The sequence below is a fragment of the Miniopterus natalensis genome, chromosome 1, assembly GCF_054644295.1.
Source record: "Miniopterus natalensis isolate mMinNat1 chromosome 1, mMinNat1.hap1, whole genome shotgun sequence".
Classification (NCBI taxonomy): Eukaryota; Metazoa; Chordata; class Mammalia; order Chiroptera; family Miniopteridae; genus Miniopterus; species Miniopterus natalensis.
In genome coordinates this window covers 6,609,821-6,626,290 of record NC_142081.1, presented here as the reverse complement: position 1 = coordinate 6,626,290, position 16,470 = coordinate 6,609,821, and the positions used below count along the sequence as shown (strand labels likewise).

At 36.0% G+C, this 16,470-nt stretch overlaps 1 protein-coding gene across 2 annotated transcripts in view; it reads right to left on the bottom strand.

Annotated features, from left to right (window-relative positions):
* ATG2B (autophagy related 2B) overlaps positions 1-16,470 on the bottom strand; it is a 59,963-nt gene that overhangs the window by 35,884 nt on the left and 7,609 nt on the right. The window contains exons 3-15 of one of the 2 annotated variants that reach the window (XM_016201016.2): positions 16,019-16,171; positions 15,457-15,559; positions 13,798-13,960; positions 12,855-13,034; positions 9,017-9,113; positions 7,939-8,124; positions 6,718-6,872; positions 6,520-6,625; positions 5,580-5,841; positions 4,160-4,310; positions 3,333-3,425; positions 3,011-3,199; positions 1,186-1,459 (exon numbers count right to left, since the gene is read on the bottom strand). In XM_016201016.2, coding sequence (XP_016056502.2) covers positions 1,186-1,459; positions 3,011-3,199; positions 3,333-3,425; positions 4,160-4,310; positions 5,580-5,841; positions 6,520-6,625; positions 6,718-6,872; positions 7,939-8,124; positions 9,017-9,113; positions 12,855-13,034; positions 13,798-13,960; positions 15,457-15,559; positions 16,019-16,171 — 2,112 coding nt within the window. The remainder of the gene's footprint in view (positions 1-1,185; positions 1,460-3,010; positions 3,200-3,332; positions 3,426-4,159; positions 4,311-5,579; positions 5,842-6,519; positions 6,626-6,717; positions 6,873-7,938; positions 8,125-9,016; positions 9,114-12,854; positions 13,035-13,797; positions 13,961-15,456; positions 15,560-16,018; positions 16,172-16,470) is intronic. The other variant, XM_016201017.2, reaches the window with a different exon arrangement.

Below are 16,470 nucleotides of genomic sequence, written 5' to 3'. Positions count from 1 at the left end.
CAATTAAGAGTGATGTTTTCTGTTCAAACTCAAAATTTTAAGTACCTATGTTTAATGTATAGTAAACACAGCAGGCACCACTTACTGAATGCCCCTCAATGATTATTCTTCATAGAAGTTTGTGCAGTTAATCTAAGAACACAGAGATACAACTGTGCATCTTAAATGTCGATTTTGTATCAAACACTGTCAGAATTACCTCTATTCACAATAATCATCTACATGTGCACTCATTACATTTTACAAATAACTTCCTCCAGAATGATGAGTCTCTTGCCACTGGAGATAAGGAAAGATTAGATAACCCCGAAAGGCCCTTTCATGAAATCATACTTGGCAACAGTCAATTATAAGTATTTGTAAGAATGTGTAAAACTCAGAGAGAAGAAGGGAAGGGAGGCTCTGTAGCCTATTCCCAGAGCAGGCGGGGAGCAAAGAAGGCATGTGGTAGGAAGGAGGGGCAGAGTGGCAGAGGCAGGTTGTTCCGGAATCTCACACACTCACAGTCACAAACACACAAATAGGTCAAAACCTTCCAGAGTTGTTCATGGACTCTGTTCACTCTAGGTGTATACGTCCTCTTCATTAGCTGACAAAAACTTAAAACAGGTTTCACAAAGAAAAGTCACTACAGGTTAATTAGTATGACAGTAAAAAGCTCAAGCTCTCCTGCCAGACCTGGGTCTGAGTCTGATTCTGCCACTTACTACTCCTTGACCTTGAAGGTCCCTCTGCTTAAGTGTACAGACTTCTCACTTACAAATGACAAAATGATTGGAAATAATAAGCCTACGTGATGATTAAAGGAACAAGGTAACGTGTGTGAAGCGCTCAGCACAATGGCTGACACAGAGTGGCGCTGGGATTCTGGCTGCGAGCAGCCCTCCTGGTCAGGGGGACACGGCTGGCGGTGAACATGCAGGCAGCAGCGCCACACTCCCCTGGAGGAAAGAAGTACTTGAACCAAGTGAGTCAATCACCACGCTTAGTAACTTCCTTTCAAAACCTGGCTCCTATTACATATTTGTACGCAGTACTGGGGGAAAGCTGTTACTCTTGATCTCTAACATAACGTCCTTTAATTTTATTATATTTTGCAACTGTCGTATGCTTTTTCACACTGTAAGGTTCAGCAGCAGTTGTTTGTTTACAGTGTGGCTCCATTACAGGCACGTCCAAACTTACCAGCTAGTTCTCTAAAGGTAAGCTCCAATTTAATTTGTTCAGGCGTCGATCCTCCTGCGAATTCCGTCTTAAATTCTAGATCTGTGAAGGCTAAGTGAAGGAGCTCCTTCTGAAGTGACTTCTTGAACCACGGTCCTCTTTCTTGATCCGATCGGAGATCGGGTATTGGGAAGCGAACAGAAAGGTTTAATGCTGGTGTGGCAACCTGTACCGATATCCGGCAATTTGCAGGATTATGTGAGTCATCTAGAAACACTTCAGTGAAAGCCTTGTGCTAAAACATGAAACATCAAAAAATAGGCCAAATGTTAAATTCAGTAAATAAACATAAATGACGCTAGTATTCAAGTAGTCAACATTATAATATGTATAATCACTATTTCCTCATTCGGTATAATACATTAAAATACAACTCAAAATAACCACTGCCATATTAATTTCATGTAATGAAATTTTATAATCCAACAGCTATTGACAAAAGCCAAAACTACTGGCAAAAGATAAACCTTCATATAAAATAAGTAAATGAAAATAAAAGCTGAACCAAAGTGAAGACACAGGCATATATATTTTACCACAGATTTAAGAATAATAACATGTAAAGTAGCTTATCAACAAATGATTAAACATCACTATAGTGTCCACTATCCAATTTGAAGGGTTTATCTGCAAATATGCTACTTTAAAGACTCAATGTGAATGTGAAATCAGATTAACTATACCAACTGCAAAGGGCATCCCTGACTCATCTTTGTATTTCCTGGACTAAGCCCAGAGCCTGGCACATCATAGGCTCTAAATAAACATTCACTAAATGACTCACTCCAAGTTCCCATCCGACCCAAGGGTATGATCCCATTGAACAGCTCTTAGAAACCAAAACACACATGCACCATTTACTCAAAGCCATGTTAGGATAAAAAGTTCAAAGAACATACCCTTCAGATAAAAGCCTACTTCTGTTCTTTCTCTAAAATGTATTGAAACATAAAGCTTTAGTCCAGGATACAGCAGCATGAATCAGTCTCTAACCTCCCAGATTAGCAAGTTTCCTTTTATGCTAGGCTTGGGTTTTTAACGAACCTGTTCTTTCTCTCCCCTATTTGACTTTCCAGTACTAACTCTCACTTCAGCTATAATAACCCAAGAGATGAAACCACCATCCCAGTACATCTATGGCTAACAGCAAATACAGGCAATAGCCCCACGGAACTTAAAATAACAAGCAACTGTGACAAAAAATGAAGAATGCTGATTAATGTGAAGAGCATCACTAATTGAGGGAGACGTAAATAAAGTTATATATATATCTTTTCCCTTTTCTTTTCAACCAGTTATTTGTTCCTAGTCCTAAAGCCCCCAAATTCCTAACAGGCTTCTTGCAAATCTGACTTACTTTATTTGCTTAGAAAAGACACCAGGCACCAGATCTAAGTACAAGTGACATAATGTATTAAACATAATTACTTTATTTTTTCCTTTTTATTGAATTTATTGGGGTGATATTGGTTAACAAATTTACATAGCTTTCAATACATCGCTTCTGTTCACACCGTTGTAATGGAATTTCACTTCTTCATGAGTCATCTTCATGTTGCTGCACCACCTTCATAACCATTAAAATTCGTGCAGTTTCACTCAGTATATTAGCAAAACGTGTTTAGCTATCTAGTATCCAGACATAAAAGATATCTCCATTTATTCATTATTACCAATAATGCTGTTTTAATAATATACACTATTTGTTTTAAGCTCAGAAATAATCCAAATAAGCCTAATAGCTAACAATAATTCTGATTAGCATTTGCAGCTTTTGAATACTTACCAGACTAATATGCTTATTATATGAAGTATACATGTGAGAGGCCATCATCTCTACTGTAGTAAGTTTCTGTGGTTGAAGCAAGGAATTTAACCTGTCCACAATACTGATATCCAGCTCACAAAACACTGGATTTAATCTAATTTGTAATTCTGCCTTCTGAGGAACAGAACTAAGTCTTGCTTGATTACCCTTTAGAAAAAGAAGAAAAGCATTAATATGATTACTAACGATACTATAAAACTAAGTTAAAACCTTCCATTTGTAACCAAATATATAGCAAATAAAAACTTACAGGTGGCAATCACAGAAAAAGATTTCTTACCTGAGGCCCTTTATTCTCAGAATGCTTATAATGAAGCTGGAGACACACAGGGGGGTGGGAATCGGTTTGTTCTTTGGAATGGAACATTAAAAGCTTAAAAACAGAGGTGAAGATAAATTAAATGTAAGATATTAAGCTATAATTAATCACATGAATTAACAGAGGTGCTAACACAATATTGGGAAGAATTTTTTGGAGTCAGAAAACCTTGCTTTAAGTTTTCATTGTCACTTACTACCAATGTGAATCTTAGACAAGTTAATTAACTTCGGTGATACTTAGTATCTCATTTACAACATGTAGGGGAGGATTCGAGTAAATTAATGCCCAACGAAGGGCTCTGAAATAATATATAAGGGCAAAGTAAAAGCAACAAATGTCACTTTGAAAAGTATCTTTAGGACACACTATTAGGATAGGAACAAACACAGATTAACGATAAATGAACACAAGACACTTCGCTCGTCTTCAACAGTGACTGAACAGTGCTTAGCACACAGCAGCTATTTGTTGAATAACAATTCTTCTGAAATTGAGAGTGCTTAGGAAATGAGTGAAATGAAGTGACTTGTCCCATAACCTGTCTGCCACTCTAAAACAAGTCAACTCTAAATTAAAAATTTTAACAGACTCTTATAGCCTTGAATGCCACACTTAAAAATCTGTTTCAACAAAACACAAATGCTTACATATGCACACACACACATGCACACACCTCTTCCTCTATGACTTCTTTTTTTTAAAGAAAATCATTGCTGTTCATACAATTCCTAAAAAGCAAGACAAATTTAAAGAATAATCACAAAGGAAAAATATTTAGCATTTACCTCTGTATAGTGAGGAGAAACAGAATGAAAATCAGTCGGAAACAGGCACTCCAAAAGTTCCATCTGACCAATGGACATATCAGTACTTAAATATCTGGAAGCTGATCTTTGTCTTTGTTCATAGGATACTTTGATGCCAGTACCTATAAATCTGTCATAAGAAATGCAACATTGAGATTATCTATTTAGTTCCAGATTGAACAAGGTGTCAAGTAGTACATAAGTGTTTAATAAAGTATAATTATCTACCTATTCTGACAAATTCAAGTTGAAACTAATATTGCTAAGGATATTAACCAGAATGATTACTTAAAATTTCCCTGGCGTACGACAAAGAAACCAGTTGTGTTGATAGGAAATTATCCAGGATATATTTATTTCCCAACACTACCCTTCTTTCTTCCACATTATAAAATTTACACTGCAGTGGATAAAATCTTTAAAAACTATAAAATATACATATGTAATTGTTTCTTAAAATCATCTAAAAGCATCATGCAATATTTTTAAACTTCAGTGGAGTGCAAATGAAGGAATTCCTCTAGTTTTTATTGCTTTTATTATATTTCCTACTGACAGATACTTGAAACCTTATCAAAAACAGGAAGAAAATAAATGAGGTTTTTTGTAGTTTGATTATAAATAAATACTATGGTTCTAACCTGCAGAATTTCTTTTGCTAGGTCTAAAAACTAATTTGCATATTAATTAATACTTCAAAAGTTAGTTAAAATAAAAGCCAAAAATATTTTCTAGAAATATTAATACATTGTATAAATCATTATATAAAACAGCATGACTCGACAATTTACAGGTCCCTTTCATGTTAAAATAAATAGCATGTGCATATTAACAATATTATACTTACAAATTTAATTATCTCATCTATTAGGACTCAACCCATGGAAAGATCATTGGTTATTTGGACAGCTTTGAATTTTTAAGTTAGAGGGTAAAAGTGTAGCATGCAAGCTCAATCAGCCTTGGTATCACTTCCTCATGGCCAATGGCATATGGATCATTTCCAAGTTCTTTCTAACAAATTCATTCTACTCTCACCGCCACTGCCATTTCTGCTAAGCCAGTAACAAGAACAACTATTTTTATGAGTATAATGGTGTCAGTGGGTATAATGGCAAAATGTGGTCAAAGAAATTTGGCAAGAGCAGGGCAGGGAGCTAAAGAAAAGATAATCTCCAAACTCCAGATTATCTAGAGCTTATATCTGAATGCTTCACATGCCAAATAACCTGAATGAGAGATTTTACAGTAAACATCTTTGCAACACTGGAAGAAAACCTTACTCATTCCACTCATTTACAAATAAAATGTGAATTAGAAAAACAAATGGAGTTAGGTAGATAGATATAAACAGAAGTCCACTTTTTTGAGGATCATTAATAAATCTGAGAGCATTTACCTAAGGTGATCATGTGAGCAAGCTTCTGCAAATACTGTCCGTAAAGACTTAAAATCATCTGTTGAAAATCTCGTTGGATCAATCTTTTCTATACAAGAAAAGAAAGCTGTCGCCAGAGGAGTCAATGGATTAAGGTTCAATGAGGTTTCAGGTGGAGATAATGGATCAATGTGAAGCACAGAGACTGAAAAAGTTCCCACAGCTAGTCTAAAAATAAGCTCAGGCCTGGATTCATCCACTGAGACAGATCTGGACGGGAGAGCTGAAATACATGTGTTAAAATTATACACATAAAATTTAACACTTAAAAACAATCCATTATACCAAAATTATAAAGCATTTATTCATGTATTAGTTTTCAAAAACAGGTGACCACACAACAGTTTGAATGATATTAAACAAGTAAAATAAAATAAACTGTTATCTTTCTGCATTTTATATCCAGAATCCTTGGTACTTGAAGTACAAAAGAGTATGCTACAACAGGAAATGTATGAACAAAGCTTTGCATCAGTAAAACTGTATTGGAAAAGTCAGAGATTAACCCAAGCTGCACACCAAATTTTCCTCTAAGCCTTGCATTTATTGCAATTAAATTTTGCAGGGAAGAAACCTGAAGTTCTCTTTTAAGGAAAGTATAGACAGTGAAACAAAAATCAGATGGTTGATTGAGACTCCTGAACTGCCATAATAATATGAAACTCATGGTGTATACATTTTACTAAAAATATTTACTCAAGTACCCAAAGAGTACAGCGAATGTGCAACTATACTAAAACTCTTCACGGGGACTTGTCTGACAATGCTTCATCTTCTTTCTAAACTTTGTTAAGTGTTAGACCAAAAAAAAAAACAGATGTAGGAAAATTAAAGAAGCAGTAGAATGTTGTGGGGGTTAATTCCCATGGAAACCATCAACAAATGTCTTATTTTCACTTACAAGTCTTCTGTAAAGATGACGGGTGAGCTAGGTTGGATGGCAATGCCGAGCCTCTTACTGGCTGTTCTTTATGATGATCAGGGAAATCGCCCCACGTGGGCTGAAGCTGTAAAAGAATGTTTTTAAAGCAGCTGAATAAAGTAATGAATTTTAGAAGCAAGTTTTTAAGAATAGAACAAAACTTAAATAATACTTTACCACAGTAGCACTTAGTGGAGATCCTGCTGGGGTATTTGTATATGTGCTAGTTAATGATAACTCAAGGTCCATATTTGGGGGGTCCCCCAGGGGTGGAAGAGAAGAGAGACTATGGGACATGTCCATATCAGCCATGGAGAAGAAGACTTCTTCTTCTAGGGAGAATTAAACTTTGTCAGTTGTATTATAATTCCACAAATCTGCATCTTTAAATTAGGTAAATATACATTAATATTTTTCCTTCAGATCATCTGAGATATAGAGGTACCCTAAATTTTATGTTACTTCCAACAGGGTAATTTATTTGGATCTAAGACATAAATGGCACAGTAAAAATTCAACTGAACATGGGTTAACAAAAGGTTATGCTATCTTGTTGGTGAACTTTAAAAAAATATATATATATATATATATATATATATATATGATGTATAGTATTATCTGGTATATTTTTAAGTATATTACAATTTAGAGGTGAAAATTCATATTTTAAAGTGATATATATGTGTGTGTATCTTGCAACCTCTGGTTTCATACGGCTACTGCTATTTGTTAAAAAAAAAAATGAAGTAGTGCTCGCTTTGGCAGCACATATACTAAAAAAAAATGAAGTAAAAAAAAGAGCTGCATGTATTATGTTTAATTCTATTTATATTTCTCTTCTTTCTTTCTGGGGACTTTTTTACCCTTATGCAAATAGGGTTTGTTATAGCCAAAACTTCTTAAGTTGACTTAAATTTTCTATTTAGCTCAACATTCCATGCTTAAATTGATTCTTATTATCCAGGATATTAGTACTCATACATTCTGAAACCTCAAAATGCAAAGTAAACTGGATAAAAATTATATTTACATATAACTGATCGATTAACAGAGAAAGGCTCCTATTTAAAGGGATCTATAAATCACTATGTGAGCACATAAGAATTTGATAAATGAAGAAATAACTCCATTTAGCTCTTGAGTAAATCTACATTTCTGTAAACTGACTTTCCTTAGAATAAATCGTGATTTACGTAAACAACACCATCGAAAAAGGGTACGGTAGCACATCACTGTCATGCTGAGGCTAGAAATTTAAACTTAGAAGTTTAAACCTTCTTATACCAAGGATCTTTTATTCCTTCATTACTAACCCCACTTTACAGCAGCCCAAATTAAGTTCACTTTGCTTTGTGATGACAACATATGATTCTGGTGTCAACTTTCTGAGTCACTCACCACGGCTAGAAGGTGTACGAGCTGTTTCTGTCTCATAAAAGCTTTGTTCTGAAGAGACACCCACAGAGAGGGAATCTTTTCTCAAATAATAGCGGTTTAATTCCATCTGAATGCGATATTCTTCTTCCTGCTGCATGGGTCGATTTTTTCTATCTTTATTAGCTAAACCCATTTTGCTAGAATTTTCTACAAGTATACAAAAGGAAAGCAAAACAGTAAGTAAATTTGGAGTTACTTAATCATTTCTCTCCCAGGACCCACTTATCCAATACCAGTGGCAACACTTTTGTAAAGTGACTTTCCTAAGAATAAATCATGATTTATAAAACAAAACTACACAGTCAGAAAGCGACATGGTAGCATGTGTGCCAGTGCTGTGGTTATCACTGTACTGTTGTGGTTAGATCAACATAGAAATTTAACCCTTCTTACAGAATCTTTTGTTCTTTCGTTACTAACTCCATTTCCCAAAGGCCTTCATACCACAGCAACTTAATAGCACTGCCACTTCTGTTTAATATGAATCAGAAATCTAAGCAATAACTCCAAGCATATCGCTGGAAATCACAAAAATCTTATCTTTGGTAGATGTCATTAAAAATGTGTGCTACTTACTGTGTTAAAGAATTAATACTTTCTCAGCTGTATCCCCAACCAAGGAAGCAAGCCAGACAATTTTGAAAAAGTTAAGAAGGTGACATAAATAATCTGAATGCTAATTTGTGCCATGGGAACACAATTTAAAAGATCCAATCAGCCTTGGCTGGGTGGCTCAGTTGGTTGGAGCATTGGTCAGGGCACGTACAGGAGGCAACTGATCAAGGTTTCTCTCTCTCTCTGTCTCTCTCTCACCCTCCCGTTTCTCTCTCTCTAATCAATAAAAACATACGCTCAGGCAAGGAGTAAAAAAAAAAAGAATGAATGAATAATTCAATCAAATTTAACTACTTAGGATTCTTATTTACAATACATCTTTAATTTCACACATTCCTCTATAAGAGAATATCCTATATGTATGTTGCATATTTTAACTAAAAAGTTTTAAAGAATTAAAAATAATAACAAGAGTTATACTTGCCAGGTCCAGCAATAGCTGCTAACATATCCAAAAGCAAGTGTACCTGTCTTGGAGACAGGAATAGATGAATAGAGTCTATCTGCCCATCAATATCCAACTTCAAAAAAAGAGAAAGAAAAACATTCAGGATGAACACTTTATAATCTCATCACCACAAGTCCCAGTATATTTTAATACACTGAGAGAAATGCTGATTATTTAGTCTTGGATTCCTTCGCCTAAGATTCTCTTTACTAATTCACACAATCTAAATTATAAGACCTAAAGATTTCCAAACTTGTTCTAAGAGAGAAAATCCTCCTAAGAAAGTCTACGTTGGCAGGGCCAATGTCACACTTTTCGTCTAAGTTTTCTAAAGTATTTTAGGTGTTTAAGGAGGCCTTAAGACATAGTCTCCAAGAAAGCATATTAAAATAGCAGTAGAATATTCATTCCCATCATTATTTCACAGAACATAAACCATAATCCTTAAAGCTTGATTTAAACCAACAGCAAATAAAGTTGGCCTTCATGAGTTTGCCCACAGATAATACTCCTTAGCAGAGCACGTAAGGACTTGCTCTACTGTGGTGAGCCTCTCCAGATACCCACTGTGCTCCACAAAGCCAGCTCAGCTGGGTGGGGAATATGAGCCACATCCAAAATGCCAATGGAAAAAGAATGCTCATGTGAACTTCCCTTCTCTTTTCCAGCTCTTTGTCCATTTTTCCATCTAAAAATAAAAGCCCTATCATACTCTCATCTTGATTTCTGTGGAGTATATTCTGAATGAAAAGCAATTACTCCATTCTGCATATCACATTCTGAAGAGTTGACTATGCCTGCCTTAGTTTTCATTCATCTCTCTTTAGCTCTAATGCTAATGCTGACTCCTATTGCAATTTTTAAATAATTCAGTTAATAAAACATTTACATTTGGAAAATGGCATCTTTTCTAACAAAAAAAAAACAAATTTCTTCTGATTTTAGAAATAAAAATAAAAAAAATTACACAGTGATTTTGAGAGAGTTCCATGATCTAACCAAGAATTCTCCAATAATCATCATCATCATCTCCTTTTTTTAGGATTAGGGCACTATGCAAGGTATTTCTATTGTATTTCCTCTAATTTTCAGTACTGCTGCTGCTTTATAGATGAGGAAACAGGTTCACAAGGATTAAGTGATTTGTACAAAGCCATCTAACAGATCCAGAGCCAGGATTTTAACCTGTGCTGACCCAGATGGAAAGCCCCATTCCTTCTCTTCTGTCCACAGAGGTATGGAATGAAAAAGGACTCTACAGAAAGTAAACGCACCGGGTGAGCTGATCAGAAATTCCTAGCTGGGCAGGTTAGGGTGGGTAGTGATGCCCCAGCCATATAACTTCTTTAATGAAAGCACATAACCTTGCTAACTATCCTGTAATCCAATCCCCACCTTGCTTTCTCCCATCTTCATATAATCCTTCAAACACAACAAAACTGTCACTCTCGGAAGCAGTAGACACCTTCCTTCCTGGAAACTGTTGTCAGTTTTGGCTCAAATAAACTCTTATAAAAACTCTATATAGGTTTAGCCCGTCCAGGCGTGGCTCAGCAGTTGAGCATCGACCTAGGATCTAGGCAACTGGGGTTCAATTCCCAGTCAGGGCACATACCCGATGTGTGGGCTTGATCAATGACTCTCTCATCATTGATGTTTCTATCTCTCTCTCTCCCTCTCCTTTCCTCTCTCTGAAATCAATAAAGATATATTAAAAATTAAAAAATAAAAACTCTATACAGGTTTAGATGTTTATGTCAAGAGAGGACTTGTTTTATGGGGCTCCTTACTGACTGCTGGCCATAAATCAGCAAGGAGTTAGGGCTGGGGACAGTGGGAAAAACTCTCTTTCTGTGCCAAATTTTAAAAATTTGCTTTTTAATTTCTTAGTATGTAAAACATATTACAACTATAGAATATAAGACTAAAATAAATTTCAAACTCAAAGTAACACGGTAATTGAAGCAAAATGTCTGTAAATGTAATACAGGCAGTCCCCTATTTTCACATATAATGCACTCCTGAAAACATATGCTAAAACTGAGTATGTGAAGCACCAGACTTACACGCTATTTGAGGTGGATACCAGTCTCAGAGAACTAAAAACATGAAATCTTTCATAACATTTTGAACCCCCAGTTTGAAGACTTAAGTCTAATAAACATCAGAAAGAGACTAAAGATACAATACTTTGAGCACCCTCATTAATGTCATCTTGGTCTACCCTGTATTAAGTTTATGAGCTCTCTGTTTCTCAATGCTAATACCTAGAACTTTTATTTTTCCATTTAGTACTCATTTCCATTACAGAAGAACAAAATATACTCAAACAATTAGTTATTACACAAAAACTAACACATAGGCAAGGACAGTAATATCTCCACATATAAAACCTGGCTGGCAGACAGTGCCACCGTGCAAGTGTTCCAATGTTCATTTGTCACCTAATACACAGATGCTCAAAAGTAACATCTAAAAGACTTTATACAAATCAGTACACAATGTTCAAAACTTTGGGTTAGCACCAACATCAAATATACCAATGCTGAGGACTATCTGTAATTAATCAAAACAGAGCCATACACGTTATTGCTATGGTTCTTCCTTCTTGGAGAAAGAGCAACTGCCCTCCCCAGAGGCAGGGGTGTATTGGTTCCCAAGGATGTAACTAGGCAGGGGATTCCCTGCAGTGCTTCCACATACCTATGGCTTTCTGCTGCATTAACGCTCCCCTCCTGTCGTTCAATAAAGAGGCTTAAGACCCGGTGGAAGGATTCTGTACCGTGTGAGGTAGGAAGGAGCAGTAAACAAAGGTGATAATAGGAATGCTGTCGTTCTGACCACCACCTTCCTCCAACTCGTCAGGCGCTCCAGTCCAAGGAAGGACTTCTGGGAGCCTCAATCCTCTGAAAACCTTCCTATGTACATTCATGTGTACTCGGGCTCCCTCCTCCACATTCCCACAGCAATTTCTATCCCCCTAGTATATCTTTTATTAAAAGGCAAAGACTGAATCCCACTCATCTCTGCCTCTATCTCAAGAGCTTGCCAGCCTGGCACATAGCAGTCACGCAAATATCTGACACTGGTAGACCAGTGATCACACAAATGGATAAGTCCCCATATCTACTCAATTGAAACTACCTTTTACAGAAATTATACAGAAAATTCATTTCCAGGGTCTGAAAATAACACTTGACAAATACATGTTTAACTGACTGAATAAGTGTACGTATCCTGATTCTCCAACAGACTATTCAATATTGTTTCCTAAGACACAAGGACAGTTGTCTTTACAGAGACTTCAAACACCTATGAGACATCATGAAAAAAAAAATCTCTTTTCATAAATATTATGTAACTCTACAAACGGTCATTCAGTTAAAAATACACACAAGCTGGATATTCTTACATATAATTAAACATCTTCAACCAACTTGCTGTCCAAATCTTCCCCCCTTTAAGCTTTTTTATTTTTGATGCTAGAAAGACAGTCTTTAATAGTTCATTCCTGGTCATCTGAACCAAAGAACATTTTTGAGCTGCAAGGGTCAGGAAAAGTGAGCGTAGGAGGCTACTCTAAAACCCAACCTGCATTCGTGAAAACATATGCTAAAACTGAGTATGAGAAGGGCAAGGGCACTTTGTCGCCTAATCACACAGGCACCAGCTGAGAGTAGAAATGCTGACTTCAGGAAAGTGGGTCCCCTCGTTCCAGGACAGTCTACAGTGATCATCAGAGGTGACTGCAGAAATTAAAGAATACTGTAGTTTTATTTCATTTTTTACTGTAGAAAATAAAACAAATACTAACCTTAGCTCCAGGAAGTACTTCATTCTGTTTCAGCGTGAGACTCAACTCCAACCTACCAATTAGCCCTCCGATCTGCACTGGGTCAGAGGGTGCTACCTCTGGTAAAGTTCTAGTTAGCTGTGGGTGTGGCTCATAGACAATTTTAGGATTCCAGCTAGGTGACAGCTTTGGCTCAGTTTCCTACAATAATGCAATAAGAATAAAGTACGTTAGTTACTATAAATAAATCAAAATGCAAAATACAAATGTCAAATTAAGAAGAATAAAATATTTGACAGGCAAAACTGTACTATGTTACAATAGATAAACTGGTATCTGCTAATATGGAACACAGTTGTATGTTAGCACAGTACCTTGGTAATGAAGACAAATAGAAAAAAACTTTATGAAAAAAAGTACAGCATCTGTTTAAATTACAGTTGTCAGAAAACTTGGTAAATGTTCTATAATTAAGAAAATCTGATTTGTGAAATAACATAAAAGATAAATTATAGAATAACTGATTCTGATAAATAAAAGGATTCTCTACTCTTAGAAGGAATTAATAAACAGCTCCTTAATTATAAACCTTTTTAAAGATATGATCTGTAAGATAAATTTTCAGCAATACAATCAGTATGTGAGGTAAATGTGAACACTGCTTGATTTCCAGTGTTTACTGTATACAGACATTCAATGTTAACATACCATTTTTTTCCAGGACACAGTAGGCAATGTTTCTCTATCAAATTAATACACAGCAAAAAGGAAAGGCATTCATTATAAATATAAATGCTTTAAAATCCCTGAAATATGTTCCCCATTACTCAATATTTGTGTTAATTTCCAGATCAGATGGAAACCCATTAACACATTATGTATCCTAGCAAAATTTAATAGCTCTCATTTAAACCTTTTAAAAATCTATAATTCAGTTTTTGTTTTTCTGTTTTGTTTTCCTTACCACTGGTGCAGTTGAACACACTGGGGAAGATTTTGCTGATGCGGAAAACTCATCCCAGAAGAGAGACACTCCAGAGAGCTGAAGTAACTTGTGAGCAAAAGCTGTAGGCTGATGTACATTAATTCCTGAGGACTCATCAGCAGTTTCATCACAGTATACAGTTCTGAAAGTTAACAACAGAAAGGGCATTGGTGAAAACTCCTAGGAAAACCCACTTGCAATGATAATAAGAGCACATAGCTTTTTAAGTTAAAGGGATTTTTCAAGTGCTAGCACCTTAAATACACCTATGATGTGGGTCAGCATTCCCATGCTTTACCACAGTGAGTACTTCATGTAGAGACCTTACCCCAGGAAGGATAACGTTATAAGACTCCTAAATTTGGGGGGGAAATCAATAACTTTCACAAGTTAGCTTCAAAGAAAACAATTCCTGAGTTCCCTCATGAACACTTCTGGGTAACAGTGAGAAAGGATTCAGCTCCAAGTCAAAAACCTAACATAAATGACATTTCTTGAATTCTTATGACTATACTATAAATTCCTGACTAATCTGCAGTTTAAACAAAATAAAGAACATACTTCTAAATGCACAAGATTTTAGATATTATTTAACATACCATTTAAGGCAGTGTAACCTTATTTCAAAAATCTATTAATAATAACTGACATATGTTTTGGGAAGAGACAGAAACCATAACTTATCTGCTTAAAATTTGGCACAGGGCCCAGGCGGGCATAGCTCAGTGGTTGAGCATCAACCTTTGATCCAGGAGATCTCATTTCGATTCCCAGTCAGGGCACATGCCTGGGGTTGCAGGCTTGATCCCCAGCAGGGGCATGCAGGAGGCAGCTGATCAATGACTCTCTCATCATTGATGTTTCTCTCTCTCCCTCTCCCTCTCCCTTCCTCTTTCTGAAATTAAAATAGACATATTTAAAAAAGAAAATTGGCACAGGTTCCCCATAGATCCATATACAAATGCCTTTGGCGCTCAGTGCACATACTTCATTCTGCTCATTTCTGCTGGCAGCTCGCATGGCACTAAGACACAGGTGAACAGTCAGTCGGTAACTCTAATCAACACCCATGAGTGAGTATGTAAGTCAATCCCTGGCTGAGAGCTACTTACAGGGAGTTGGAGTGGGCTTACACCAAAAAACAAAAGTGATGTTTACATCTTTTTACAACTATTGCACATGTTGACCTTATAATGCCCTCACAGAATCCTCAAAGAAAACAGCAGTCTTAGCCTTTCTCACCAAAGCAATGAAAATGCTGCTCATGTTCATGAGACACACCTAAACAGCACATTGTTTACGTGCAGAAACTGAAACTCTCCAACAGGAGTGCCCTACGTGTAGCAGCACTTCAATATTTGTTGTTCTGATTTGATAGTAATTAAAAGAGAATTACCTGCTATGAATTCAACATAGTATTATATATAATTATACCCCAACTGGTACTTTACGTTTTCCATAATGGGATTAGACCTAACTTGGAGAGCAGCACTCTACTGCAAAATTATGCAATATATTAATTTCATATCATTACCTCTCATCTCCAAAAGCATTCTGAAATCTAATGTAAGAGTTCAAGTATGTTATTCATAAAAAAACAGAATAGGGTCTTTTTTCTTCAGCTATAAAAAGTCTTACCTTTCTATTCGAATTTCAAGTGCAGTTCCAGTTTTGGAATTTTCTGGCACATGTTCAATTCTCAAGACAGTGTCTATAAAAGTGACTTTTACTCTTCTTAGTACTAGAGTGAACAGGTAATCATCAACATAAGAGACATAAATAAAAACTCAGAATGAAAAAATGCATATAAATTAGTTTAATATAAACTTACAAAATAAAATAGAATTGAATTCCTTTCCTTAAAAATCCCCAAATCTTGAGTTCTGTAATAATATTTTGCTTTACTGAGCACTCACCCCTTGTTACATCTCAATGGAACTTGAGGCAGTGACTAACACTTTCTGTTGAATTCAATCCCAATTCTAAGCATAATAAAATAAACCAAGGAGAAACTAGGGTACAAAAGGACATGAAATAAAATTAAATTGAATACAATATTTAAATAACCTCAATTCTAAAGTTCTGAAGTGAGAACAGTTCATTTAAAAGTCATTCGAATGGCTTTTCCTTATACAAGGCTTACTAAATAAAGGTACTAAATAAAATCTCAATTTTTAAAAAACACTCAGTAATGCCAAACCTGTTTCAATGGTTTCAGCAAACTTTTCAAGTCCTTCAAAAGGCTGGGATCCTTCTCCTTGCTCATCTGTTAGTTTCTGGCTAAGACATTCTTTTGCCAATTGCATACTGCTGGTCATGAAACTTGACCAATACATAGGCTCCGAACCAGTTGCTGCAGAAAATGTAGATTAATCCTAAATAATGTGTCATAGTTGCCACAAGCCATTTCTTAAAGTAACACATTTCAAGTAGATAAATTCCTAATCCTCCATGAGATATTTAGCATCAGGGTGTTACCCAGGGATACAATATTCTAGAAAGTACCCTTAAGATTTTAAACGTCACCTTATAATGACTGGGGGGGGGGGGGGGGGGGACGGAATCACAGAAAAAGTCCAGGCCCTGGCCAGACACCTCAGCTGGTTAGAGCGTCATCCCAATAAGCCAAGGTTGGAGGTTTGATCCCCTGTC